This window comes from Anabrus simplex, chromosome 12, assembly GCF_040414725.1.
Source record: "Anabrus simplex isolate iqAnaSimp1 chromosome 12, ASM4041472v1, whole genome shotgun sequence".
In the NCBI taxonomy this organism is placed as follows: Eukaryota; Metazoa; Arthropoda; class Insecta; order Orthoptera; family Tettigoniidae; genus Anabrus; species Anabrus simplex.
Window position 1 is genome coordinate 2,264,155 of NC_090276.1, and position 26,994 is coordinate 2,291,148.

The 26,994-nt window shown below is 41.1% G+C and overlaps 1 protein-coding gene across 2 annotated transcripts in view; it reads left to right on the forward strand.

The window, feature by feature from the left end:
• Window positions 1-26,994, forward strand: part of LOC136884331 (galectin-9) — a 69,463-nt gene that overhangs the window by 17,597 nt on the left and 24,872 nt on the right. Inside the window, exon 6 of one of the 2 annotated variants that reach the window (XM_067156429.2) lies at window positions 14,996-15,091. The exons of the other annotated variant lie outside the window; for it this stretch is intronic. Coding sequence (XP_067012530.2) covers window positions 14,996-15,091 — 96 coding nt within the window. The remainder of the gene's footprint in view (window positions 1-14,995; window positions 15,092-26,994) is intronic. 2 annotated transcript variants of the gene reach the window in all.

Below are 26,994 nucleotides of genomic sequence, written 5' to 3' on the forward strand. Positions count from 1 at the left end.
AATCTCTTTAGTGCACTCCTTGCAGTTCTTGCACCACCCATTGACACTGTTTAACTCCCAGGTTTGTGATGTCTCCAGTCGAAACTGGTTAAGGCGTCCCTCTCTAGTGCGTTTCACTGTTTAGTATGTTGTTATTCCAAAGGCCTGGCCCGTGTCTTATTAAATACGTGCTTAAGAAATTTAAATTAGCATTCACGGCCACGCTGTGAGAATTTGGCCCCGGAATACAGTTGCACGGAGTGTCAAGCCAGTCTTTGTTGTGGACGTGTGTGTGTTTGGATCACGCAACAGTCAGGAGTGTGATGTGCTCGTGGTTCATTTTACGTTCATAAGTGAATTGTGTAACAACGTACGTAAATTAGGCCTGCTGTATGCATGCATAGTGGTTTTCAGGACATTCATGGAGAAGAAATCTACAAATTATGAAAAATTAAAGTTTATTGAGAAAGCGGATGCTAATCCACGCCTGAAATGTGTGCAAATCACCCAAATGTTGGACATCCCTACGATTACATTCAACATAATTGTAAGCAATGTGTATAGTTCGCTTTTCCTTGATGTTTTATTATGCCGATGCTCTTAAAATGTATTTTCTTTATTTCAGTTAATTATAACTGCAAACACTTCCTTCCTTGTTTTATCGTAATTATTTTACGTGCAAACCTTACCTTAAGTTTAACAGCGTAATCGTTTTTCATTTGTTAAGACATTCCCTCTTTATTTTTTTCAGTCCCCACAAAAATGTCCTAACCAGTTTCGGCTGTATTTGTTAAGTTATTTACTCACTTTTTACTGAGAACCCGAGTTTAAAAACCAGGAGTTGAGAGAGATGTGTGTGGTATTATTAAACCAAACTTAATTGAAACTGATGTAGGTAGTTTCTTCTTTTGCCAGTGGCATATGTTAAGTTCCGTCACATTAAATTACTTCTCCAAGATGCGATTATAGTGTTGCCATCCTCAGTGAATTGTCATGAAAACCTCTGCTGTGTAGAACCATTGCTTGCGTTAGTCTTGAAGGTCGTCAGTCTGTTGATTGAAATAGGAAGAAAGGCCTCAAAAGCCGAATGCCTTGGCAGTCAGAGAAGAACAAGAGAGGTCGGCAGGCTCAGCTGCGGTCATCCCTGGAAGTTTCCAGAACTTAATAGTTTGTCAAATCGAGGAGAAGTGGCAATGTGTGGCACTACGATGGTCTTCATCTTGGGAGACTTCATGAATTTAAAGATAAAAATTTCATGATGTTCCGTATTGAACTGTATCTTTAAGTGCACAAGCTAACGAAGCTAAACATAAAGCCTTCTCTTACATGGGCCTAAAGATCAACATTGCTAAATTAGGAAAGGATATAGACTTACTCCTGAATTTCTTCAAAGTTGTTAGAAGAACCCATTCTTCTCCTCAGTCCTATGCATCGTCTGATGATGACCCAGGTTGGTGGTCGAAACCAGTACCACTTTTAACCAAATAAGAATGTAACAACATTTCTTGTTTACTTGTATTGAATAGGTTGAACCACTTTATTTCTTGTTTCAATTTAATTGTGATACAGTTCAATACGGAACATTATGAAATTTTTATCTTTAAATCACAGTAGCCCGTCGAGCGCCTAGTATGTGTCTGTGGAGGCAACGTGATGTCTCTTCGTTACACACGTGTGGTCTTCTGTTGCAGCGGTTTACACGGGTTGTAACATTCTCTCTGATATTGAAGATCCACTCTCGACACCATAGACCTCAAAAACCCGAATTCGCGTGTAACCTCCGCAATGCTAAGACCCGTGCGCCGATGGTTCTCCCATGTTCAGGGCTGGTTAACTCGCGTCTGGTGTCTGGGACAGACTGCTTAGCTACACCGCAGCTAGCTGCAACGAACGGTGGCCGTACATGGCACATGGGACACCTCTTCCCGTGACTCTTGGCAACTCTTATTTCAAAAGAGGACTGAACTCTTTTTTGCTAGGGGCTTTACGTCGCACCGACACAGATAGGTCTTATGGCGATGATGGGATAGTAAAGGCCTAGGAGTTGGAAGGAAGCGGCCGTGGCCTTAATTAAGGTACAGCCCCAGCATTTGCCTGGTGTGAAAATGGGAAACCACGGAAAACCATTTTCAGGGCTGCCGATAGTGGGATTCGAACCTACTATCTCCCGGATGCAAGCTCACAGCCGCGCGCCTCTACACGCACGGCCAACTCGCCCGGTGGACTGAACTCTGAAACAACGGAAGCAGTCTCTCCTACATAGCCAGTGCGTATGGAGAAACGTGCTCTCTCTTCATCGGTCCCACATCAGCATTCTTCCCTAGTGGGATAAGTAACAGGACACTCGCATCCCACCTGGTGGAGGTTTTAGGATTTTGGTAGTCTGGTGTTAACCTGAAAAGATGAATTAAAACTTGTTCATATATCACTCAAGAGATCAGTTTCTCTGCCGTATTATTGTCTCCTGACAAGTTCATTTCTGCTTCACAAGTTGTTGAAGGGCCATTTTGACAGATTTTCAGTCTTGATGTGGAATGAGAAGAAAGCTGGATGAAGAGAGAAAAAGGGGAAAAAAACATACAATGAATATTAATTCAGATGAAAAAGGTTAGATAATCAGGGCAATAACAGAAAAGTAAGCCAACAGTCATATTCAGTATTTGTGGAGTACCTTTCATTAGAGTGAGATCATTGTAAGGCACACCCTTATCAGTGCATGTCCTATCTTTGTGCTTCAGGTTGCACTAAAGGTCCCTTGACTTGTAAAGTTCCCTTTAACACAGAACTGGCATGACACATGTACTAACTCTCAAAATAAAAATACACTAATCTGCTTTTACGATATTTATGCGCAGTTAGTTTTCCGTTGATCTTTCTGAATTTAATTTCCCTTTAACCCTTGAACTGGCGATGTAAAATCCTGTCTAAATAAAATGCAAAATATCTGCAAGGTATGAAATCTATACACCTGCATAAAGCTAATACACTGAGGATTGTCGTGGTGACACAAAATTACACAAATGTTTTGACTAGAAAAATGTACAGTCTGTTCAAAACGTGTAATTTCTAAATTCAAAATAATAATAATAATAATAATGAAACTTCCGATCATAAGTACACAAAACTGGAACATGTCACCAACTGAGATATACAGATTGTCAATATCTGTGATGCTCTAGCAAAGGTTTCATTACTCTGAGAGTTATATTCTTGAAAATATATTGGCATGCAATTATTTGGAGGTGTGTTGTTAGACCATGTTGTTATGGTAGGTTCGTCATCACTTTCCGATATTGTTGCGAAGAAATAGCTGATAAACATTCCAAGTCTTCGAAACCGACTTTCAACCTATTAGGTCGTGTTACGTACATTTAGTACGTGTTGAAGAGATGTTAAATACAGAACAAAAATGGCCAATCAGACACCAGGCTCAATTGGTAGAGCAACCAACGTGAAATCGGGAGGTTGTGGGTTCGGATCCCACTGGTGTCTGGTTGGCCATTTTTGTTCTGTATTTAACATCTCTTCAGCATGTACTAAATGTACGTAACACGACCTAATAGGTTGAAAGTCTGTTTCGATTACAATGCAGTCGTGAAAATTCAATATTCATTCCAAGTCTTATTTGAATCCGTCTGTTCATTCTCAGTAACCTCAGTCAGATCCGTCACTTTCATCTTCCGGCAAATTTTCCCATACGTCATTACTAATTTTCCATAACTAAGTGAAGATGCTATATGTACACACCCACTCTCCTAAAAAAAAAAAAAAAAAAAAAAAAACGAGCTCAATAGCTGCAGTCGCTTAAGTGCGGCCAGTATCCAGTATTCAGGAGATAGTGGGTTCGAACCCCACTGTCGGCAGCCCTGAAAATGGTTTTCCATGGTTTCCCATTTTCGCACCAGGCAAATGCTGGGGCAGTACCTTAATTAAGGCCACGGCCGCTTCCTTCCCACTCCTAGCCCTTTACTGTCCCATCGTCGCCGTAAGACCTATCTGTGTCGGTGCGACGTAAAACAACTAGCAAAAATAAAAATAAATTTTTTTATATATAATCAATTAAATATATATATAAAAGAAAGTACCTTGCACCGAACGGAAAAATACAAAATGAAATGAAATACAATAGCAAAGCATAGCCCTGAGTGTTTGTGTACAAACACTACAGAAATAATAATACTTTATTTATGGTAATACCATTTTACATAACAGTAGAGAAGAATAAACAAAACGCACTAAAAAGAAAGTTCAGTGGAGTATAAGTAGGAAAATATGTACAGATATATACACAGGTTATATTACAAGTAATCACAGGAAAGTAATAGTCAATTCTGGAGATTATGTAAGTGATTTCTCAATTTTGACAATGAGCAGTTAAATACATCATTAACCACTTTTTTTTTAGAGATCTTGACATTCGTTCAATTGGCCCATTGAATGCGTAGTTAGTTCTATGCCAATTTGTGTATTCTTGAACCTTGTGCGTCTGTCTGGTACATGTACGTTAAATTTGCAAGTTGTGGACAATTCACCAAGGAATGAAGCAATTTAAAAATGAAGTGTGTATCCAATAATTCACGGCGTTGTGACAGGCTATGCAGATTTAAGGACTGTTGTAAGGATGTATAATCAACATTATCATAGGAGAATCCTGCTCTAAATGGATATAAATGAAGAAATTTATGTTGTACTGAATCTAATCTATGGATAGAGGTCTGATGAGAAGGGTTCCAAACAGGTGTACAGTATTCTAGTATAGGGTGTACCATAGACACATACTGCAATCGATAGGTAGCTAAGTTTGAAAATTCTCTCGAATATCTAGTAATGCAACCCAATCTTTGAAATGCTTTCTTACAAATATTTTCAATATGTTCATTAAACGATAGGTTATAACTGGATAAAACACAAAGGTCATTAACTTGTAAAACAAGAGTTAGAATGTTATTACTAAATTTGTACTGAAATGATATTTTCTTCTTGTTTTTAAGAAACGATATTATTTTACATTTCTCATGAATAAGTTTCAACCCAATTTGAATACAGTACTTTTCCAGATGATGTAAATCTTCTTGAAGTTTTAAACAATCAAGTGGACTATTAATTTGCATAAAATTTTTTGCATCGTCAGCAAACAAAAGCAATTCAGAATTCTTAAGTATATTTTTAATGTCATTTATGTAGAGAGTAAAAAGTAAGGGCGCAAGGTGAGACCCTTGAGGAACTCCACTGGTAACAATAATAGGTGCAGAAAAATGATCCCTTATTTTAACAATCTGCAGGCAATTTTTAAGGTACGATTCAAACCATGTGAGGAGAGGCCCATTAATTCCGTGGCCTGTTAGTTTTTGCAGCAAGATATCGTGGTCGACAGTGTCAAAAGCTTTTGAGAAGTCTGTATAAATGCAGTCCACTTGGGAGTGGTTCTCTATTGCATCCAAGAGGAACGGATAGAATGAAAGAAGATTGCTACAGGTTGACCCTCCTGAAAAGAATCCATGTTGCTCATCAATGATGATGTGTCTAAAGAGAGGTGTGATTTTGTCAAGAATTATTGAGTCAAAAATTTTGGAAATATGAGAAGAGATTATAACTGGTCTATATTGTTTTGTCAGTTTTATCACCATTTTTGAAAACTGGACTAACAAATCCTTTCTTCCATTTCACTGGAAAAACACCTTGGTTTAATGATAAGTTGAACAGATAAGAGTGCTTCACATAAAATAAATGAGCAGTACTTGAGCAGGTACGTTGGAACACCATCAGGTCCGACAGTTTTCTTTAATTCCAGAGATATCAGTTTGTTGTAAATTTCTGCCTTACTAATGTTTATAACTGATAGATTGACAGAGAAAGGATAATCATATGACATACTACTACTATTCTGATAAGAAGAATAAACAGATGAAGAATGGTTAGCAAAAAGATTGACAATATTTTCTTCAGTATCTGCTGTAACTTCATTAAGATGCATTGTTGAAGGAATATTGTTACATGACCTTTTAGAACTTAGATATTGCCAGAATTTCTGTGGATTGGAAGTAATACTTCGTTCACAGTTGGAGACATACATTGTATAGCAAGATTTAGATTCAGACTTGCATTTATTTCTTAATTTCGAGAAATGCTGATAATCACTATTGAGACCTGATATTTTGTATCGCTTGTGTGCTTTCTTCTTTTCAATAATCAGGGACCTCAATTTATGGTTAAACCACTTTGGAAATTTGGGAATCTTAAAATTCCATATAGGGATGTAAAGTTCCATGCCATAATGTAGTACTGAATAGAAGATTTCTACTGCTTTATCAATTGTTACATTTTGAAACATCTCCTTCCAGCTGAACTGTGACAGATAATAATTTAGTCCATTATAGTCACCATTTAAAAAGTCAAAATAAAAACTATCAGCAGGCAAGGAATTGTATAGCTCATTTATAGGTAAAGACATCTCTAATGCTGGGTGGTGTCTATCGAGGGGGACAATGCTTTCATTACTAGATTTTACTTCAATGGAACTGGAGTTCCTGAAAACCAAATCTAGAAAGTGATTCAGAAAATTTGGAATAGCATTAAACTGATTTAAACAGAGATAAGAAGTGTGTATAACTAAACTGGACTGCATAGTGTGGTTACCTACTGACATAAGGCCAGAAGATGTTTCTTCATTTACTATCCAATTAAGGCGTGGTAGATTGTAGTCACCAACAATGAGCAATAAATGGTTGTCAAGATTTGACATAATTTTTTCAACAGCACTGCAATGTTTGAAATATTTTTGGACAGGAGACTTGGGTGGTGTTAAAAGTCAGGGACACAAACAACTGTTCAACTGTGTTAATGCACGGTATCAGAGGAGGTTTAAACGTCTTGTTAATACGGAGATGAGATGCCTTCGCACTCGTTAAAGACGACCTATCACATCTGAAAATTGAATACGTTTTGAGTCCGAATTCCACATCACTAATTTCATCATTTAAGTTTGTGAAACAGATGGTCGGAAAACTGAACTCGCAGACGCTGTGGACATTCAGAATGACAAGAAGTAGAATGTTGTTACAACTGCCCTGGAAATATGATTATCTCTTGTGTGTTATGGTGATTCAAAGTGAACTTTTTATGGGGTATACTGAAGTTATATGCACAGGAAAGCAGCAAGTATTGTTACTGGGAATAAGGACTATGTGACATGTTCTGGGCTGTAGGTGGAAAGATGGTGTGGCATGACATTAGAGAAATAAGCTTGAGGAGAGCTTTTAAAGGTAGGGAAGACTAATTGGGGCAAATATTCACTTACAGGACAAGGAGTAAGAGATTGAAATAATTTATCAAGGGAAATGTTCGACAAATTTCAATGTCCTTTGAAAAGGTTTAAGGGAAGGCTCTGTAAGTAACTGATAGGGGATCTGCCACCTTGGCAAGTCCTAAATGCAAATGATTGATATATAATTTTGCAGATCCAATATCTCTGTTAAATAAAAGAAGCCCCTTTTTTTAAATTCTAGTAACCATGAAATATTGCTCATATCCCCATTTTTACCATAAAGTGAGGCTAATATTGTTTGTATGGTCCTAGAACACGAGTGGGCCACAGAGTGATGCTCCTTTGTTGATAGTTGAGGACCATGTGCTACCAACTGTTACGCTTTACACACATCCTGGTTAGTGACAACCCATTGGTGTAATAAATCAGAAAGCCCCTGTCATTGGCCCAAATTGCTGATGCCTGCAATGCACTCGAGGTTGTTAGGATTCATTAGCGAGGCAAACTGTTGAATTATGGGAGCTTCGTAAAATTCATGCAGGGTAGTGGGTGTTCAGCGGTGAGTTTTGGGTAATATCGAGAGTTTCTTCAGGGGGGGACGGCATGGTGGGATTCTAGCATTGGGTATGAAGACACCTCTCCTCAACAAGAGTTTCATGGTAATATTTATATATTTCATCACACTGTATAATAAGTTAAATACTTACCGTATGCTGTAATACAAATGTATTTTGCTCTCGAAGTAATTTAAATTATATTCCCCTTAACCAGGCTATGTCATGAGGTAACTTATGGCGTGCAGAGATATCTGACCCAATTTTGTTCTGATCTGTTAAATTCTCCTTGTATGTGTATTCCTATAGAGACATAGTAAAGACACCATCAAAATATACATTTTGTGCTAGTAGCGTTGTCAGGCCATCACGATAAGTAGTGCATGCAGCATCACTTTCACTGCCTAAGTCGGAGATCTGAAGTTCTCAACTCTTACTTTCTTTAGAGATGCAGTAGGCCCTTGTTCAGTAATGTTGTCCTTCTCTGGCAGACCCAAGCATGTGTTCCTAATGCTTGCATGTGTTTCTCTTGTTCAACTTGAACATCTAGTTTGCATGCTGCTTGTGGTACGTATATTCTCACAAACAGCAGATTTCATGTTGCTCACCTCTCCACATACACTATTCAATTGAAAGTATCTGGACACGCTTGGATATACGGCCCAGTGGGGACACAAATACAAGGGGGGCTTCTGTATAGTTTGAACTCTGCTGGAACTTAGTGTTCCAGTTCATCCCAGAAGTGAGTTTGAGGCTCAGTTCTGCCCAGTCCCTGAACAGACAGCAGCCTTCAATATGATCTGTAGCACTGAGCCCTATGTCCACACCCACATTGTCCCCTTCAGACTGTCACATGGTGTGTCTCTGGTTGTCCAGACACCAGTGGTTGCTCTTAGCATTCACCAGCAGTGCAGTCCTTAGACCACTGTGGAGTTTTGTTCTTGCATCGCGCACCCGATATTCGGCTTGAGAAGCATGTAAATGGCCCTGCCCGATTGCTTAATTATGTGGCAGCGAAAATATCAGTTCTACCTGCAAAGTTGCAGAATTCCCTGAACATCACCGAGCCCTGAGCTGCACAGAGGGGCGTCCAGATACTTTTCATCGGATAGCGTACATCTTACCCTTTCATAATTATAAGTTAATTAATATAAAAGTTGAAATTGAAACTTTAGTGATCACACTTACTGTAACTGCAAAATTTTACTGTTATAAAATAAGTTACTTATCTCAAGAGTCCTTATGTGGCAGTGGAGATGATCTCCAAATTAACTGAAAGCCAACATTTCTACCAGGTTTCAATGATGAAAATTCTGTTGCCAATCTTAGGGCTCCATTCTCACTAATAAGGTGTATTGTGTTTGTGAACAGAGTGGAATGTGATATCTTTAAATATTCACAAGCTTATCTCTATGCTTTGCTATTCACTGTGAGGATTATGGGGTCCATTTGAGATGTTTCACAACCACTTGATGAGAGATATATTTTTTTCTGGTTCACCGACAAGTCAAGGAGACTGTCAGGTGTGTCTCAGAATTGTCAGTGGTTACTGGGTGTTGTGGATTGCACAGTCATGTGAACAGAGTGTGAATGTCACATTATGATAAGTCTTCAGTATTTTTCACACAAAATGAGTTCAAATTTGAATTGTTAGTTGGTAAGGTTATTGAGTTTCCTTTGTATGCTCACAATGGTGCATTTCGAGATTAATTAGTGAACTTCTATGATATGACAGTATTGTGTTGTGTGAGCTTCAGGGTCTCAATTGAGGGAGCTTCAAACTTGGCCAGTACTGAAAAGGACATGGAATCTTGTGTGTAGATTTTATATTTGTTGTGCATGAATTGTGTATGAAGTTGGTGACTTCTGTTTATGTATGTTGGTGGTGCTGTAATAAATGTGGTACAAAGTCATGAATGGTGTTGTTATTGCGAGTATCCTTCAGCAACTTCCTGTTCACCGGTTACCTTTAGACAGGTCCTTGTATAGTCCAGCTTCCTCAGTTTGTTGCTTCTGTATCAACAGTATTGTTGTAGGCATAGTCGTTACGGCACTACATTAACGACCAGGCACTGAAGCTGCTATGTTGAAGCTGTTACAGCCTTTACCCTTCTGGGATGAAGAGGTTGTCTGTCGATCAGAGATTTAAGTCGTCCCAGACATGTTCAGATGGATTTTGGCTAGCCATTAAATTGCAATCGCTCCCATTTCAACACACCTTTCCGCTTTGTGCACAACTACTTTGGCATGTTAAGTCAGGAAGGCCGGTTGAAAACTGTTAAAATTGTTGCCATGGGTTGGATAGCATACTGCCTTACAGGCTTCGGGGAACTGGAATCGGTGGATCAAGTTCAGACCGTGAAAAGACTAGCCTGGTGTGTGGTGAGGGTTCAGTTCCAGAGCTTAAATTCAAGTACAAACATCTGAGTACTGAGGGTATGTAGCTTGCCAGTTTGACTTCAACACACATAGCGTTTTTGTGTTCATTATGTTGGCTTCCCTGCATCACTCGCTGTTGAGCGTGGTACCTGAAACTTACCACACATCTCAAGGTGCCGCTATCAGTCTCGCTGTATGGGTGTATCTTTCAGAAATTTCTACAGAGTACACCGGTTGAGTCATGTCCAGGTATTATATTCTCCTCGTAATGTATTTGTGAACGTATAGAAGCCATTCCTTCTGAAAATGGTCGCCATTTGCCTTTACACGGGTGGCCAGTCATCTGTGGTAGCACACACGATCTACTAAGGGAAATTCCAGACTGCTTTCACCAGGGAGCGCTTCAGGCTTCTTGCAGACCACAGTCTTGAATCTTGAGGGATTGAGGTCTGGGCTGGAGGAAGGCCAATCAGCTGGAACATTGGCTTGAAGCCACTCCTGTGTCTTGGCTTTGTGTGCTGCTTAATGGCTTTATTACTAGCTCTAACACTGTCAATTCATAGACGTTCGCTGAAGCAGGATGATGGCCTCACTGGATACTGAGTACAGTATGGACTTTCTTCTGCTGTTCAAAAATAGGACTGTCTGCTATCTTACGATCAGAGACGGACACTAGGGAGAAAGCTCGTTAATTGGATGCCCCCATAGTTGATACAGAGATATTTCTTCTGTATTTATCCAGCTGAACAGGTAGATAGTTTCACATATGTAGCATGTGTACAGAAAGGTGCAGTACAGCTCGCAGTTGCAATCAACAGTATTCTTCTGTAAGGAAAAAAATAAACTCCTGGATGAAATTATCTACCTCTATATACACCCATCTGTTTTCAGACAACTTTCCTTTACAGGAGTGAAAGCTGGGTGGGACTCGGATGTCTTTTTCTTAAGTTAGAAATAAGACATGAAAGTAGCGAGAATGATAGCTGGTACAAACGATGCCAGGAGTGTACTTGTAATTAGGATATAAAGGCTCGGTTAGGAATGAACTCTTGAAGCTGTGTGTATAACCTGGCTTCGGTGGTGGGGTCATGTAAGACGAATGGAGGAGGATAATGGACTCTGTTATGGAGGGTAAGAGACCAAGACGACAATGGTTAGACTCGGTTTCTAAAGATACGAGGTATAGAACTAAACGAGGCCACAGAGAAAGTTACGAATAGAGGATTGTGACATACTGAACACTAGAGGCACAAGAGTTTATAATGAAAATGTTTGTATTCAGCTTTCTTCTATTGCCGCATGAAGAGTGAAGTGTTGCGTGATAAACATTCTGACACTTGGCTGCAGTCTGAAGACCAGAACACTGGACAGATAAGTGGACGACGAGCCGCACAATAGAATTACGAAGTTTCTGCAGGGGCAAGGAAAGAGAAAATGTTAAGTGAGAAAACTTACTGTTGAGTACAGAAATAAAAACTATCCAACAGGGACATGAAAATACATAACAGCTTTTTTTTTTCAACTCCAGTGCATTTTACATCATGTAATGTGTGGGTTCAGTGAAAACTAGAGTACAGTTTCCAAAAATGTGAAAAACACCTGACAACAAATATGAAAACATTTGCAGACTAGAAGTATAAACACATTAATGCAGATTACACTCCTTTTAAAACAAATGTTATTTGTAGCCTTATATTTCAGACCAGTGGAGTATTAAACATTTTCTGGTCATACTCTTCGACCATAAATTATACGAGGTAAAACTCGGCCATGTGCGAGAGAATGACTTTGGCTCTATAAAACTTGGCTGCACCCGTTCGCTAGCACTACGGATTAACTTGCTGAAGGATTATAATTTTGTCTTTGTTGGTAAGCAGTTTCACAAGTCACTCAACACAGAATACATTTGTGACTGGAATGCAAAATAAAAGCGCTAACAGGCTTATTCAGGAGTCCCACTGCTTGTGGTTAGTAAACTAGAACCTCCGTGCTCCGTGAAAGTGAGACTTACCCTGACCCCCTGTGGGTGGGGGGCGCCGATCAAGAATACGCCCACGGTATCTCCTGTCTGTTGGAGGAGGCGACCAAGGGATGATGGATTTAAAAACATGGGACTACTTGTGATTAGTACCATTACGTGAGGAACACCATGGATCTGGGCATTGCCTGTGGTTGCAACCATTGTGCACATCCCACTGAGGGAGGGGGATGGGCACAGGGCTGCACGGACTAGTGTCCATGCGAGGAAATGTGCCATTCGCTGTGCTGGAATATGTTGGTTCCCCTGTGTTCAGAATGGGTAGTACCATGAAGTCCAGCAAATGTTGAATTATACATGAATAAAACCTAGCATGTGCTAGTACCATGCAACCATTTGCTTTAGATTTACCAAGCCAGTCTCAGTCTGCTTGATTTACTGGTGCAAATTGTGAATAACTAACGCAGGAAACTCTGTAATCCCAGGCGGAATAGTGATGAACGTGCGTATAAATATTTGTATAGATCTAATGAAGAAAATGTTGAAAGTGACGAGACATGTGGTGGTGCGTTAATATAGAAGGAACGAATGCAGGTATTTCTTTATTTTATTAGTGATCCGGGTTTCCACGTTGGGATCGGAGAAGATAGCGAGTGCATCAAAGTACTATTAATAGAACCATTGATTTCACAGCGAGGAAATTTATCAAAAAGCACATCACTGGATAAAATTTCCGTCACGGCCACAAGAAATCAACATAGCTAGAGACGAGTGGCAGCAACGCTTTATGATCGGTACTCTTGACTGTACACACGTACCAATTTTAAAGCCACGACTACACGGCAACGAATACATCACCTGCAAAAGTTTTGCTTCTGTCAATGTACAAGCAACCAGCAATTCAAGCAAACTTTTTACAAGAGTTGATGCTAGCTGGCCTGGTTCTGTTCACGACAGTCGCATATTTAAGAATTCACGTGTGTATGAAGGAGCGGGAGCTGGGTGATTCATGTTACGGACTTGTAGCTTGGCTGCTATCTCCTTACTGAAACCCTCAAAATCCACAAGAAGAAAATTACAATTTCTTCAGCTGTATCTTCCTATTTCCTGTAGTGTTACCGTCACTCTTCTTTTTTACTTTGGTCGTCTTTTTTTTTTCCCACCAGATTTGTTGTAAATTGCTCCCCAAGAGTCTTCTCACAGCTCCCATGTAACTGTTCAACAGCTTGTAATTTGGCTGTTTTCATCAAAGGAGTTTGCGATTTAATTAATGACAACCCTGGTAACTGTTTGATCATTGAAATAAAGTGATAATTTACATCTGACATCTCCGACATCGTAGAACACTGAATATGCACTGCAGGAAATGGAAACGAGCTATATCAGCAACCAGCATGCTTTGCACAACTAGCAAATGCTAGTTAGAATATTCTAAGAAGTCAGCATATGCTGGAAAAACTTGTAGCACTTTCTAGTCAGCACAAGCAAAAGCTTAATTCATATCAATTTAAGCAAATGCTTTAACTTGCCAGTATTTCCTGAAAGCATATTATGCTTTTACTTATGTTCTACATTTTTATGCACATATCCCACTGTGTGTGATGCACTGTGGGTTTACATTGCCTGTGATTACTATTTTGATGGATCAGTGACCTGGATTTTGGACCCCTCCGTACGTCTCTGAAAATAAGGAATTGTGAATTTGATCCTCTGACTGTTTTGGATTCATGGTCATTTTTTCATCATTTATTTTAGATTATAATCAGTGGATACATTTTGAGGTTTTCTCGTACCATTAGGGACCGATCACCTAGCAGTTGGGCCCCTTTAAACAACAACAATCATCATGGAGAAAGCTGCTGTGAACTGGCCCTGCACACTAAGAAAGCTGCATGGAGCTGTTGAAAGATCTGTACTGGATTGGAATCCACAAAGTGCATGGAGACGCGGCCTTGATCTGGAGAAGACTGTTGAAAATTGGGAAAACCTGAAGTGAAGTAAAACAGCTGGATGCAGATAGGATTGTGGAGCTGCAGTTGTTAGAGCAGTATAGTAACTGTTTCCTGTTCTTGGATTGTTCTAGAAGCCTACGAAACTGTCTCGGTATGTTTGTTGTTGTTAAGGAGGAGGACATACTCGGTTAATAACGCTTTCAGTCCGTCTAACACTAATTCTATAACCCTATAAGATACCTTCAAAAAAACACAACACTACTAAACATTTTTTACACCAGGCAAGCTGGCTGTGCGGTTAGGGGCACGCATTTGGGAGATAGTCTGTTCGAACCCCACTGTTCGCAGCCCTGAAGATGATTTTACGTGGTTTCCCATTTTCATACTAGGCAAATTAAGGCCACGGCCGCTTCCTTCCCACTCTTAGCTCTCTCCTGTGTCATCATCACCATGAGACCTATCTGTGTCGGTGCGACGTAAAACAAATGGTAAAAAAAAAAGCAAAGCGTTTCTACATTATTGTTAGAATATTATTTAGTAGCCCCTTGCCATTGTATCTTAAAGCTTTAGGTACTTAAACGTTTTACAGCGTGGGGGCAAGTTCCCAACTTATTGCGTTTCCCATGTAGTGCTCAGAAGTTCGGAATAGTAACGTCAGCACCATGGATAAGAAACGTGCTCAGAACTTATTTTGAAGGCAGGCTTTTATCTAATATTAAAATTGTAGATGTGGAAAATTGGTGACAGAGTAGGAAATAATCTCAAATTTTTGATAGTCTCTGCAAGCACTTAGGTGGTAAGAAAACTTTTCATGTCGTACTGAGATGTTGACTCTCTGATGTGTGTCTCCTGGTGGTAGTTGTCTATGTGTGTGTCATCCATTTTGCAGCCCACTCCTCCGGGGCATATACCGGGTTCTTCCTATAAGAGTCCGGGTGGTCTGCTTGGCAAAGCAGGTGCTGCCATTGGTGGCATTCTAGGAACTGTAAGTAACTATTGTGTAGTTGTAGAGAACACTCTACTAACTATTGGATTGGTGTTGCTCAAGTGATCTAACCCTTAAGGTGGTCATGTACAGTACAGTTCCCCCCCTGCGCGTCGGTGTTTTCGGTGAACCTCTATGTGTGGCTCTTCCTGCGTTTCATCTTTCCTATGCAACCTCCCTTTGTCAGCTCTTGTTCTCTTCCAACCACTGCTTGCAAGGCTGATTCCTTCATTCTTTGAATGGATGGAGCTCTCCATTTTTCCTTCTGATTAGTGTTAATGTACTGGGTCTTTTTTTTTATCTATTCAGGGGATTGCTGCTCACTTGGTCGCCCGAGCTGCGAGCCTGTCTCCCTCCAAGCACTTTGCCGTAATGCGCTTCTCGGCACCACAAGTTCCCCTCCGTTGCAGTCTGCTGAGAGCTTTTTGAGTGTAAGGTTCAGTTTAGTAAAGTGTTCACTTGTGTAGGGCTCAATGTGTTGTTCCACTGCCATTTTCATTACGTTAGCATATATATACATAATACCTTCATGAAATACAGGAAATCTTGTGTGAACACACACACTGGCTGCATTACAGGAGACAGGTTTTCAGCACAGGCGACTGGGCGAGCAGTATTCCCCTGAATAGATAGAAAATGACCCTGTAGTTCTTGTTCCTCCCAGTGCATCCACATATAACACAGTTGTTGGGGAACATGTCACCCCTGCGCCCATAGTGACAGATAACACAACGCGCTACTGCTTTTTGCTCCCTGCTCTTTAATTATGAAGGCCATTAAAAAGAAACAAGCTGGAGGCTATAAAATGAAAACCCCTGAAAGGAACGTAATGCAGAAGAAGGTGCTGTCCCCATAAGAGCGCCGCCGCTGGGGGGACATGGGTGCTCCCAGTCGTGCTGACAACAGTGAAATGGAGATTTCAAAAGAAGATCGTTTCCTGACAGCAGGAGTGAGGGGAACAAAAATTCATCGAAGAATGGCACAAGTGTACTCAGCATGTCCATTGCAAGAGTGGCACAAGCGATTCAGGGTAGGACGGATGTCGTTGGCCGATGATGCGCGGTCTGGAACGCCACACCGCATTACCGATGCTGTTGTCCCGGACGTGGATGGCTTCGTTATGCCAGACCGGCGAGTTAGTAGCAGCCATTGCAGCAGAGGTCGGAAGTGTTCACGCCATCGTTAAGGACAGAATTAAATTTCGCTAAAAGTGAGCCAATGCAGTATTCAACCAGCACAGGAAGCATGTCGAACATCTGCAGTGCTGTGCCAAGGAAGAGGACGAGTTCTTGTCACGAGTGGTCGCTGGAGATGAGACGTGCTGTCATCACTTCGAACCTGAGTGAAAGCGGCAAAGTCTCCAGTGGAAGTATGCAGGGTCACTGCGACCCAAAATATCTAAGGTGAGCTAAACAAGGCTCCGAGAGGCAAACAAGTTACTTCGGACACAGACGTCAAGCAATATGATGGGAACTGGTTCACAACGCAGCCCCAGACGGCCATTCACCGCCTTGCGTCGCGGTTGGACAAGTGTCTCGACAGTGCTGGTAACGGTACAGATTGTTATTTTAGAGCCTCTGGCTCGTTTCTTTTTTATTGGCCCTTATATTTTGTTTATCACTCTCAGAATATGCTTTCCTGTTCTGTGAGATCACGCACACTCAATTCAACGTTATGTACGACAATAATCTTGAAGGATCTGGTGTGATTACAAGTAATGAAAATCATTTTCTCCATATTGAAAGAATCTTCCTTTATAATAATATAACAAATTTATTTTAACTCAACCTATTCAATACAGTACAAGATGTTAACAATTAGTTAAACATCGTTAAAAATAGTTGAGACATGTTTCGCCCCTTCTGTGGGGCATCATCAGTCATATCAAATACCTCAAAATTCTACTAGACGTGGCCGACAAATCTTAAAGGAGGTTCTGTTAGAGGAAACTAGATTCGTCAGCATGATCCCTTGTGTACTGTAACGTTTGTGCTGTGGAAGACATGTTCTACTAATGTATTGGAATAGAACAGCAAATTGTTCAGTGGGCCATACTCATTAGCTCAGACCTCGGTGCAAATAGTGAAGCCCTGCCTCTTACCTGGAGAAATAGCAGCGCAGGAGTAGAAAGCTGAGAATAATGCCTCCTATTGTGTGGGCCCTCAGGTCGAGCAGGAGTCACTCAGTAGGCCAAGAACCTTCTCGGTTATATTATCACGGAGAAGAAAGAAGTTGCGATGCTATCTTAACAGCCAGAGGAGCAAGGTTTGTTCATTCACTGTACAAGTGCTGTTCCTAGTACAATGTTTGTGTTTTGACTGTTCACTAACATAAGTTAGACCGGGCGAGTTGGCCGTGCGCGTAGAGGCGCGCGGCTGTGAGCTTGCATCCGGGAGATAGTAGGTTCGAATCCCACTATCGGCAGCCCTGAAGATGGTTTTCCGTGGTTTCCCATTTTCACACCAGGCAAATGCTGGGGCTGTACCTTAATTAAGGCCACGGCCGCTTCCTTCCAACTCCTAGGCCTTTCCTATCCCATCGTCGCCATAAGACCTATCTGTGTCGGTGCGACGTAAAGCCTCTAGCAAAAAAAAAAAAAAAAAAAAAAAACATAAGTTAGTGCACGTGACAACTAGAGTATATGCTCTCCTTTAAGTGCACCTTACAGCTGAATGATACTCTGTTTCAGAGCTGGCCCAAGTGGTGATGAAGCTTTGCTGTGTAGAAGAAATGTTTTTGCTTATCATAGAGTGTTTAATAAAGGCTTTTGAATCCTGCACTTCTTTTTTATTTGCATGGCAGGAACCTCTTGTTAGGGTGTGATAGCTGTGTGGAACAAGGAACCATCCAACTGGCATAACAATTGGTTGACAACTACCTGGTTACATAGAAACATCTACAGTCTCCAAGCCTCTGTAAATTAACACATGGGTGACGGGCCCCGAGAAATCTCGGTTTTATTCACGACATTGTTTTCGGTCTTACTGTGACATCTCTTGACCGTATCTTGAACTATTTTGGACGTGCACATTGAGTAGAATAAATCGTCGATGTATATCTGCCACTTTTCTTTTATTCATGGCCTCTTTTATTCTTTGATTTAGTTTCGAAACGTCGACTTTCTTTCTGCCGGTTCAGTCAATGACAAGATGGAGCGCCCGCGGAGTACGGTGTTAGCTGACGACGATATTTTAGAAGAATTATATGGCAATGATCGTTCAATTGGAAATAGTCTAATGAATTAGTGGAAACTGAATGTGAGAGTGATAGCGGAAGTGATATTCAAGCCTCTACAGGCCGTAATTTACCTAGTGTACTTTTTTTCAAGTGATTCTGACGGCGACAACGATGTAAACATTAATGATGTGTTAGGAATTGACGCTGAATATGGTTTTGTAAAGGCAGATCCACTATTACTAGGGGCATTGGAGAGTACCCATACCAACTTTAAAGATAAAATATTGACTGGTTTAATATTTATTTACGTTTTTATAATCAAGTGCACCCTAGTATGCTTAGTAGAAAAATGTCCGGTCCACAGGGTATGTGACAAGCTCAAGCATCCGGTCAGCAATGTGTTAACTGTGAACGTCGTTTAGTTCCATATCTCTTGTTAGAAACAGAGTATAGCTCTCGTCATCTTGGTCTTGCTGTTTATTCTCGTAGGTAATGTACATTCATTTTACATGATCCCATCATCGAAGACACATTGCATGTACGGATTTATTCATGGATTTATCTCCTTGTTGAGAGTATGCCGCTGTCTGTTTATACCAGTAATATGTCCTACTTTGATATCTGTTCCTTCAAGTTAAGAATAAGGTGTCACTCCAGCCAGCTTTCACTCTGGAGCAGTAATTTGACTTCAGAACAGACCAATCTAATGATACTGGCAGCTCAGTTTCTTACAGAATACTACTGAACGTAAGTGGGAGCTTTTCTGCAGCTTGATTGATTTTCATTTTTTAAGAATACATACAATTTGTTTTGCTGATGACGAAGCAGTAATACAGTAATAGCGGGGAGTGAAGAACAATGCTGCAAGTAATAGACAACATATGGATATAACATGAAAATAAATTCAAAGAGTACTTGAGGTGAAACAAGTAGCAGGATGTTCAAATTATCATCTAAGGGAAAAAGGCTGTATGGAACAAGTACTTTGACATTGTTCTAAGTTGCCCTGATGACATCTGATGAGGATATGGCATGCAGTTTTGTATTGTTTCGTACCCACATGCTACTAAATCTACAGACGGAGCTGGGATCAAAGCCACAGAGTCGCCCAGCTTGAAGCTCATTGTGAGGGGAATTGCTCCAGTCTTGTACAGAAACATGAAATAAGATGAGCACACAGAGCGGTCTGTCTCTACTGTTCGATAGACTTGAAACATTCTTTTACAAGGAGGCCAACACTTGCTGATGCACACCATCAGTGGCTATTTCCGACCACTTTTCGCTCTCTTGTCAAATTGTAGATGTGGGAAAATTAGCCTGCATGATATTCCTCATGATCGATTTACTGGCTGCCGCAGGTCCTAGCTTCCTGCCTCGGCTCCTCATCTTGTGGATATCTGATTCGTCTCTCTTGGTGAGGATGCCACAGGTTGCTCACCCGATGGCCTCGAAGAGTCGGCAAACAACTTGCAAATCTGCTTTCACTTTCAGTAATGTTGATAATCAAAGTTAGCAACTGAGTATCTGCCGAGATAACAAAACTGACTTAGTTTTTTTTTTACATAGAATTACGTTGCTTTCTGCACCCAATTATGGACGCTGAATATTTTTGCAATCAGACAAGTACTTGATAAGGAGACCTCCTTTGTTCCCTAATTGTGGATGCGTGATTTGAGTTTATATTCTCCCACCTGTCTCATATCCCTTCTTCTGTTAACCTATTATCTGCAGCAACATTGAAAGATTTTTTTTACATTAACACCTTTGTTAAAAAGAAATTTTTCTTAATTGGTCCACTCTTTTAATACATCTAGAGCAGGGATTTGCAATTAGTAAGGAGTCGAGGGCACTTTAATAACAGGCCAATTTTCATAAAATTTTGCAAATACAACAGAGGTACGTGTATGACATTATATGCATAGTTCTATTGAAATGAAGGTTTAATCATTTTAATTGCTTAAAACACTGTTTAACAGTTCCATAAAAGAGTGGAGTTATACCAAGGACAAGTGAATTTGGAAGGAGACCACCCAACGTCAAATATTAATTCAAATGAACTGACAAATGACAAGGAAAAAAGAAAAACTGAAATTAATATTGTAGTGAAAACACAACTTAAAGAAGGTGGGAGTAGTGAACACTGATACACAGTTGTAAGAGCGCAGCAATGTACTTGCCTGAATAGTTTGAGTGTGCAGCACTGAGAGAAAAACGAAGAATTGAAATTGCTTCTTACAGCAACGATGAAGTATTGCATCAACTGTCCAGTGAGTGAATACTTAAAAAAATAAAGGGAAATAAATGAATTAGTTCTGACTTGGGTGTATAAAGGTTATATAAATTAATATATTTTCAAACGAGCTAAGCAATATATATATATATATATATATATATTTTTTTTTGTGTAAGTTGTCCTCATTTTTTAAAATATTTGTTTGTTAAAGCCATCGCGGGCTGCCATTTGGAAACGCCTGATCTAGACTAAGCACTTAATTATAAATAAAATTATTTATTAGTAGTACATGTCGGATTATTTTATGGTAGACACCTTAAAGAATAAAATGTTAAAAATAGATGGTCACATAAGATTAATAAAATGACTCACATTTAAAACAACATGGAGTGTCTTTCTTTTGTGTAAAATATTTCTTCTTAATTGTGAAAGCCAGAAGAAAATTGTCAGTAAAGAAAACAAGAGGTTCCTTAACCTAACTTTCCTGACCTGTGGACATCCACTCTCGTACGTTATTGCAGGACTCGAGACTACTGAGTAGTGTCATTGGTACTGCCCATGGTCTATCGTGTTTGTTGTCAAGTGTCAAACCAAGTTGTGTAAAGATAGGAACATACAACAAGACGACAGAAGAGAAAGAGAAGTCGAGGAGTCTTTGTGTGCTGATTGTTTTCAGAGCTTGGCAACAATCCTCTGTTGTTGTTTTTCATCCCATTATGTCTTTCTTTATAGTTGGTTCATATCGTTAGCAAAATAAGAAGGAAAAGGAGACTAGATCAAGTGCTTTCTACATGAAATTGAAGACTAGGTATTCCACTCAGGAATCATGTGCCTGACTTCATAGAATCATCATTTCTCGGCAGTGTGGCAGGTGAATACATCCAGGGTATCCCCTGCCTGTGACCAACGGATGTTGGCTACTTGTGATTAGTATCATTTATGAGGAACACCGTAGGTGGGCGTTACTTGCGATTGTGAAGAACACTAGGAGCATTACCATTCTCTGCATCCCACCGTCCTGGGAGGAGCGGGAATAGGTGCAGAGTGCTGCAGCTCAACTATAGGAGGAACAGAATGGTTCTGCTTTGGCAGTGATTAGTACCGTTATGAGGGGCTGGTGACCTCTTTGGACAACAACCATCATCTCATAAGGTATTGTGAAATGTATCCACTGATTGTTTTGGATTCATGGTCATTCTTTCATCATCGATCGTTTCAGATTCTAGTCAGTGGATCTTGTAGCATTAGGGGCCGATGATCTAGTTGTTACACCCCTTTAAACAATCACTATCATCAACTCAGCAATGCCCACGCTAGAAATATTACTTTGTTGTACAATCCCCGATGAATGCAGAATCCCTGGGATCTTTATTCTTGTAAATAGAAAGCCTAACATTCCCACAGTTGGTCCTGCATCATCTATCTTAATTTAAACTCACAGGTAAAATATTGTACTGCTTCGCATAACCCAAGAAAGTGGACTCTCTTCGCCTGTTGAGTGCTTAACTGCACACGCATGTGTGAAGTTGGATGAACATATTGTACAGGTGGTCGGCCACCAGCAATCCACAGTTTATGAATGTCCTACAATTTTGACAATTTTTCTTTACCAATTTTTCTTTACCAGCCAGTTTTAGAGTTATCTGATCTTTTGGCTTGTATTTAAGAAGATAGATCTTGTATCTTGGTGTGAATCAAGTTATGTTTGAGCTATTTTCAGGCTGCTGACACACGGAACATGCGGCCAAGCGCCACGTTAGATGAGGCAAGAGAAACTGCAGTATTGTCAGACCACACATGACTCCGTTCTGGGCCAAAGCTGACATTGCGACAGCCCTATTTTGGGACTCCTATGACTTGGGGTCTATCTGAGAGTTGTTCTCACATAAAACTGTCGCTTCGGTGACATCAGTCCTTACGGTGGAATGCGAAAGCACATGACGAGACCCACTTAAGTGGCAAATGCAGCGCATCAATGTGGAAAAAAAAATTCTTGATTTGAGGTCCTGGACAGAAGCTGCTTAAGAATTTGGACTCGTCTTCAGCCAAGAGAAAAGTGAGGTTATAGTCGTTAAAAGATACGGACAACCAATGTGACACATTCAAATTGAGGGGAAACAGCTACAGATGAACCATCAGTTCAAATATCTTGGAAGTGTTATCTCTGATACTGGTTCTGTAGACAAGGAAAGTTCCCACAGAAATCAGGCAGGTAGTAACTTTTACAAAATAGTTAAAGACATAATATGGAACAAAAAAATAGCAACAGAATACAAGAGAATCATATGTGAAACCTATTACGTACCAATCCTGACCTATATTTGCAAAACATGCACCATGAGAAATAAAGATGTTAGTAGAATCCAGGCTGCAGAAATGAGATTTGTCCATAGCATAATTGGTGAAACACGGAGGGACAGATTCCATAATGAGGAAATCCACAAGCAGGCTCAAGTTGTAAGACTGCAGGACAGAATAACAGTGCAGCGACGCATGGGACATAACAGATTACCGAAACAAATGTATGACCTAAAAGTTGAAAACAAAAGACCTAGAGGGCGACCAAGCCTCAGGTACACGGACATGGTGAAGATTAACATTGAACAGCGAGGACATAGTTTGAAAAGCATCGAAGAAGGACAGAAGTTCAGTGGTGGAGAAGCCTCGTTCGCCGACCCATTGCTTAAGATGGAATAACGTGGGATATGTTTGTATGTTCTGTATAGGTCCGGGATGAGGTGAGATGACCTTCATGACATGAACTATCGAATGTGAAATGAATGATGGTGAATGGAATTGGGTAAAGTGGTGGTCTATGAATAAGAATGGTCCCAACATTTGCGTGGAAGTGAAAATGGGAAACCATTCTCAGGAAAGCCAACGCGTATCCCGAATGATCGGCTTCATGCATGTAGCGCGTTAATAATCTAATAGAGGAACGCTTACCATTGATGTAATCACCATACAAATCCAGCTGAATATATTCAATCCATGGTGCTAGAGCGCGCACAAAGTTCTCAAAACAACAGGCCGACTTGGTATGTCATCAGCCTAATGGCCAGGACTAGGATTTTGATGACATAATCTTTTAATTGATTCACAATAACAGATCTTGTGGAATCCTAAAAGTGCTAGTTATCACAACAAAAGTACGCGCAAGGACGCATGGAAGAACATAGGTGAGGAAATGAAAATGCTAGTTCAAGAGTTAAAGAAAATGACAACTTTATTGGCATCATACAGAAAAGTCCCGAATTAAGAAGTCTCTCGTTATCTACAGATGTAGGTACTGTTTACGTATCCAAGTGGTTTGCTTTCAAGGAATTCGACTTCATGGCCGAAAAAAAATATACCCAAGGATACTGTGGATACTTTGCGTGATGTACACTGAAGAAAATGGACATTGCAACACCTGGAAGGAGTGGTGCTACATTGCTACAATTGAACATGCAGCACGAGTGTTCGGTTGTGCTTCGATGTTTACACTTTCAGGTCCCTCTGACCACAAGTTTGGACAACAATCAATAGAGGATGTGCCCACCACCAGCTGCAATTCATTGATGAATTCCTCGAGGCATAGAGTCAATAAGGCCCTGGATCGCTTCCGAGGAATTGTGGCCCATGCTTGCTGCACTGCACTGCACGGGTCAGTTGTTCCAGAGTTGTGGGTGGCTGAGGACGGTTGGCCAGTTGTCGACCCATCATGTCCCACACATGCTCAATAGAACTGAGGTCTGGGGATCTGGTGGGCCATTATAAGGTTGTGATGTCGTGGAGAGCTTCTCTGGAGATGCGTGCAGTGTGAACCTGGGCATTGTCCTGCTGAAACATCCCATTAGTAATGTTCGCCATCATAGGGACAACCACTGGATTGAGTACCCTATCAACGTACTGTTGAGCAGTCATAGTGCCCTCAACAAGCACTAATTGTGATTTCACATTAAAGCCAATAGCTCCTCAGACCATAATGCTTGGTGTTGGCCCTGTGTGCCTCTCGACAATAAGATCTGGGTGGCCCTTCTCCCCGGTACGTCGGCGCACACGAATCCGGCGATCACTGCAGGCAAGACAGAAGCGCGATTCATCACTAAAGACGACCCTATGTCATTTGTCGACCCACGTCGATCTTTGTGGACACCAGGCCAGCCTTTCACGTCGCTGTTGTGGGGTCAATGGAACACCTTCTGCAGGGACACGGGCTCGTAAGCCAGCTGCACGCAGGCGATTACCAACTGTTTGTTGTGTAACGTGGGGTGCCAGAGCTGCTCGAATTTGCGCTGCTGTTGCATTGGGTTCCATCCGGGCCATCCGAATGATACGGCGATCCTCTCTCACAGTTGTCTGTCGCGCTGGGCCTGTGCCAGGTCTACGAGTGCGGGTACCTTCATTTGACCACTGCTGCCATACACGTTGTACCGTAGATGCCTGTCGGCCAACACGTGCAGCGACAGTCCTTAGCGATAATCCAGCCTCACACAGCCCAATTATCCGAGCCCTCTCAAACGGCGACAGTTGTTGATAGCGTGCTCTTCTCTGTCGTCGAGGTATGTTTGACGGGCACAGACTGCAAGTCAACTACGCTACACCAGAGTCTGTATACAGGAGTTGATTCCTCCTTGACCAATCACGTGGGGAGACCTGTAGCAACAATCCAATGGGTCTGAAACTTTGATCATTTACATACCTGCATGGCATCGTTCCATACCTTGAAAATCAACACAAACGGTCAGTGCCTTCAGGGTGTTGCAATTTCCTTTTTCTTAAGTGTACGTATCTGTTTACGTCTGCACATGCAGTACTGATAGTGTTCGCGCGAGAACTGAGGAACGAGAGTCGATTACCTGCCGTGCTGTTACACGTAACAACGCTCGAACAGATACCCAGCTTTACCTGTTGGAGGTAAAGCTTTCAGATCGCTGACTGGTTTTTTGTCGTCATGTCTAGGTCATCAAAATTGTCTTATCTGCTGTAAGCTTCCCAAAATTGATGAGCATGTGTACCATGATATTCCAACAAAAAAATTAAAAAGTGCACAGCTTCAACAGTGTTGATAATGAAAGGGGAAAAAATTAATGTTGAAGTCGGATCAAGTTCTCCCTTTGAGCTGTCATGTTCAATCCTGTCAGTGGCGGGTTCTCACCAAGTTCTTTTGCCAGAAAGGTGGGTTTTTTCAGACGAAGTCATATATTACTAGGAAGCAAGGAATTAATGGCAGTTATTAAGGGGAAATAATGCTAACATATGCAAATCATTTTCAACAGATATTCCCCCTGCAGGTGGGGGACGCACATGTAGAATACACCTGCGGCATCCTCTGCGTGTCGTAAGAGGCGACTACAAGGGGCGACCAAGGGATGATTGAATTAGAACCATGAAACTACTCTTGATTCGTACCATCATGCGGGGAACACCATGGGTTGCATGTACTTGCGAGTAGTATCACTAAATTGGTCCAGCGCAGTGAAGAGTTTGGCCTGTTTGTCAACGCTTCCAAGACCAAAGTTGTAGTCTTCTCTAAAAGAAAAATTCCAGCAACCCTGTCAATAAACGGCAGTAAGATTGAACAAGTCTTCAAATACTTGGGTATTGTGCTAGATGAGGAATGTGATTCCAAGAGGGAGATAAAATCTAGAATAGAACAGGCCAGGAGGCAATTTTTTAGCATGAAACAGCTATTTACAAAATCGGACCTAAGTATGTAATTAAGAATGCGAATGATTCGGTGCTATGTATTCTCCATTTTTTTCTTTGGATGTGAAAGCTGGACCCTTGACCAAAATCTAGAAAAAAGAATTGATGCTTTTGAAATGTATCTATATCGCCGCCTACTCCGAATACCATGGGTGCTGAAAATTTCAAGTGACGAAAGTCCTTCATCGCATGAAGAAACAAAAAGAACTATTGCTTACTGTTAAAAAAAGAAAAACCCAATATCTAGGTCACATTATGAGAGGCGAGAAGTACCAGCTATTACAACTCATCATTGAAGGTAAAATACAGGGGAAAAGGTCTGTTCGCAGGAGGAAGAATTCATGGCTGAAGGACATCCGAAGATGGCACAACTGCACTTCAGAAGATGCTTTCCGTGCTGCAACATCACGTCCAGAGCTGGCTATGTGGACCGCCAACCTCCGCTAGGAGAAGGCGCCTCAAGAAGAAGAAGGTTTATGATTAGTTGCAGTAAAAAGCCTGGCCTGGTGGATTCCAGTACCCGTGCGTTGTACCCATGTGAGCAACACCGCGGGTCTGGGCGTAGCCTGTGAGTTGTACCGCTATATGAGCGGCACCGTGGGTCAGCGTTGCCTGTGATTGGTACCCACTATGTGAGGAACACCATGGGAATACCAGCGGCCGTGACTAGTACCCCCAGGTGAGGAACCTTACCGGTTTGCGTTGGCTATGAGTGGCGCCATTGTGTGAGAAACACCATAGGTCTGCGTTCCCTGTACGAATTGCAATACTTGTGAGTAGTACCATCTTGTGTGGAACACCG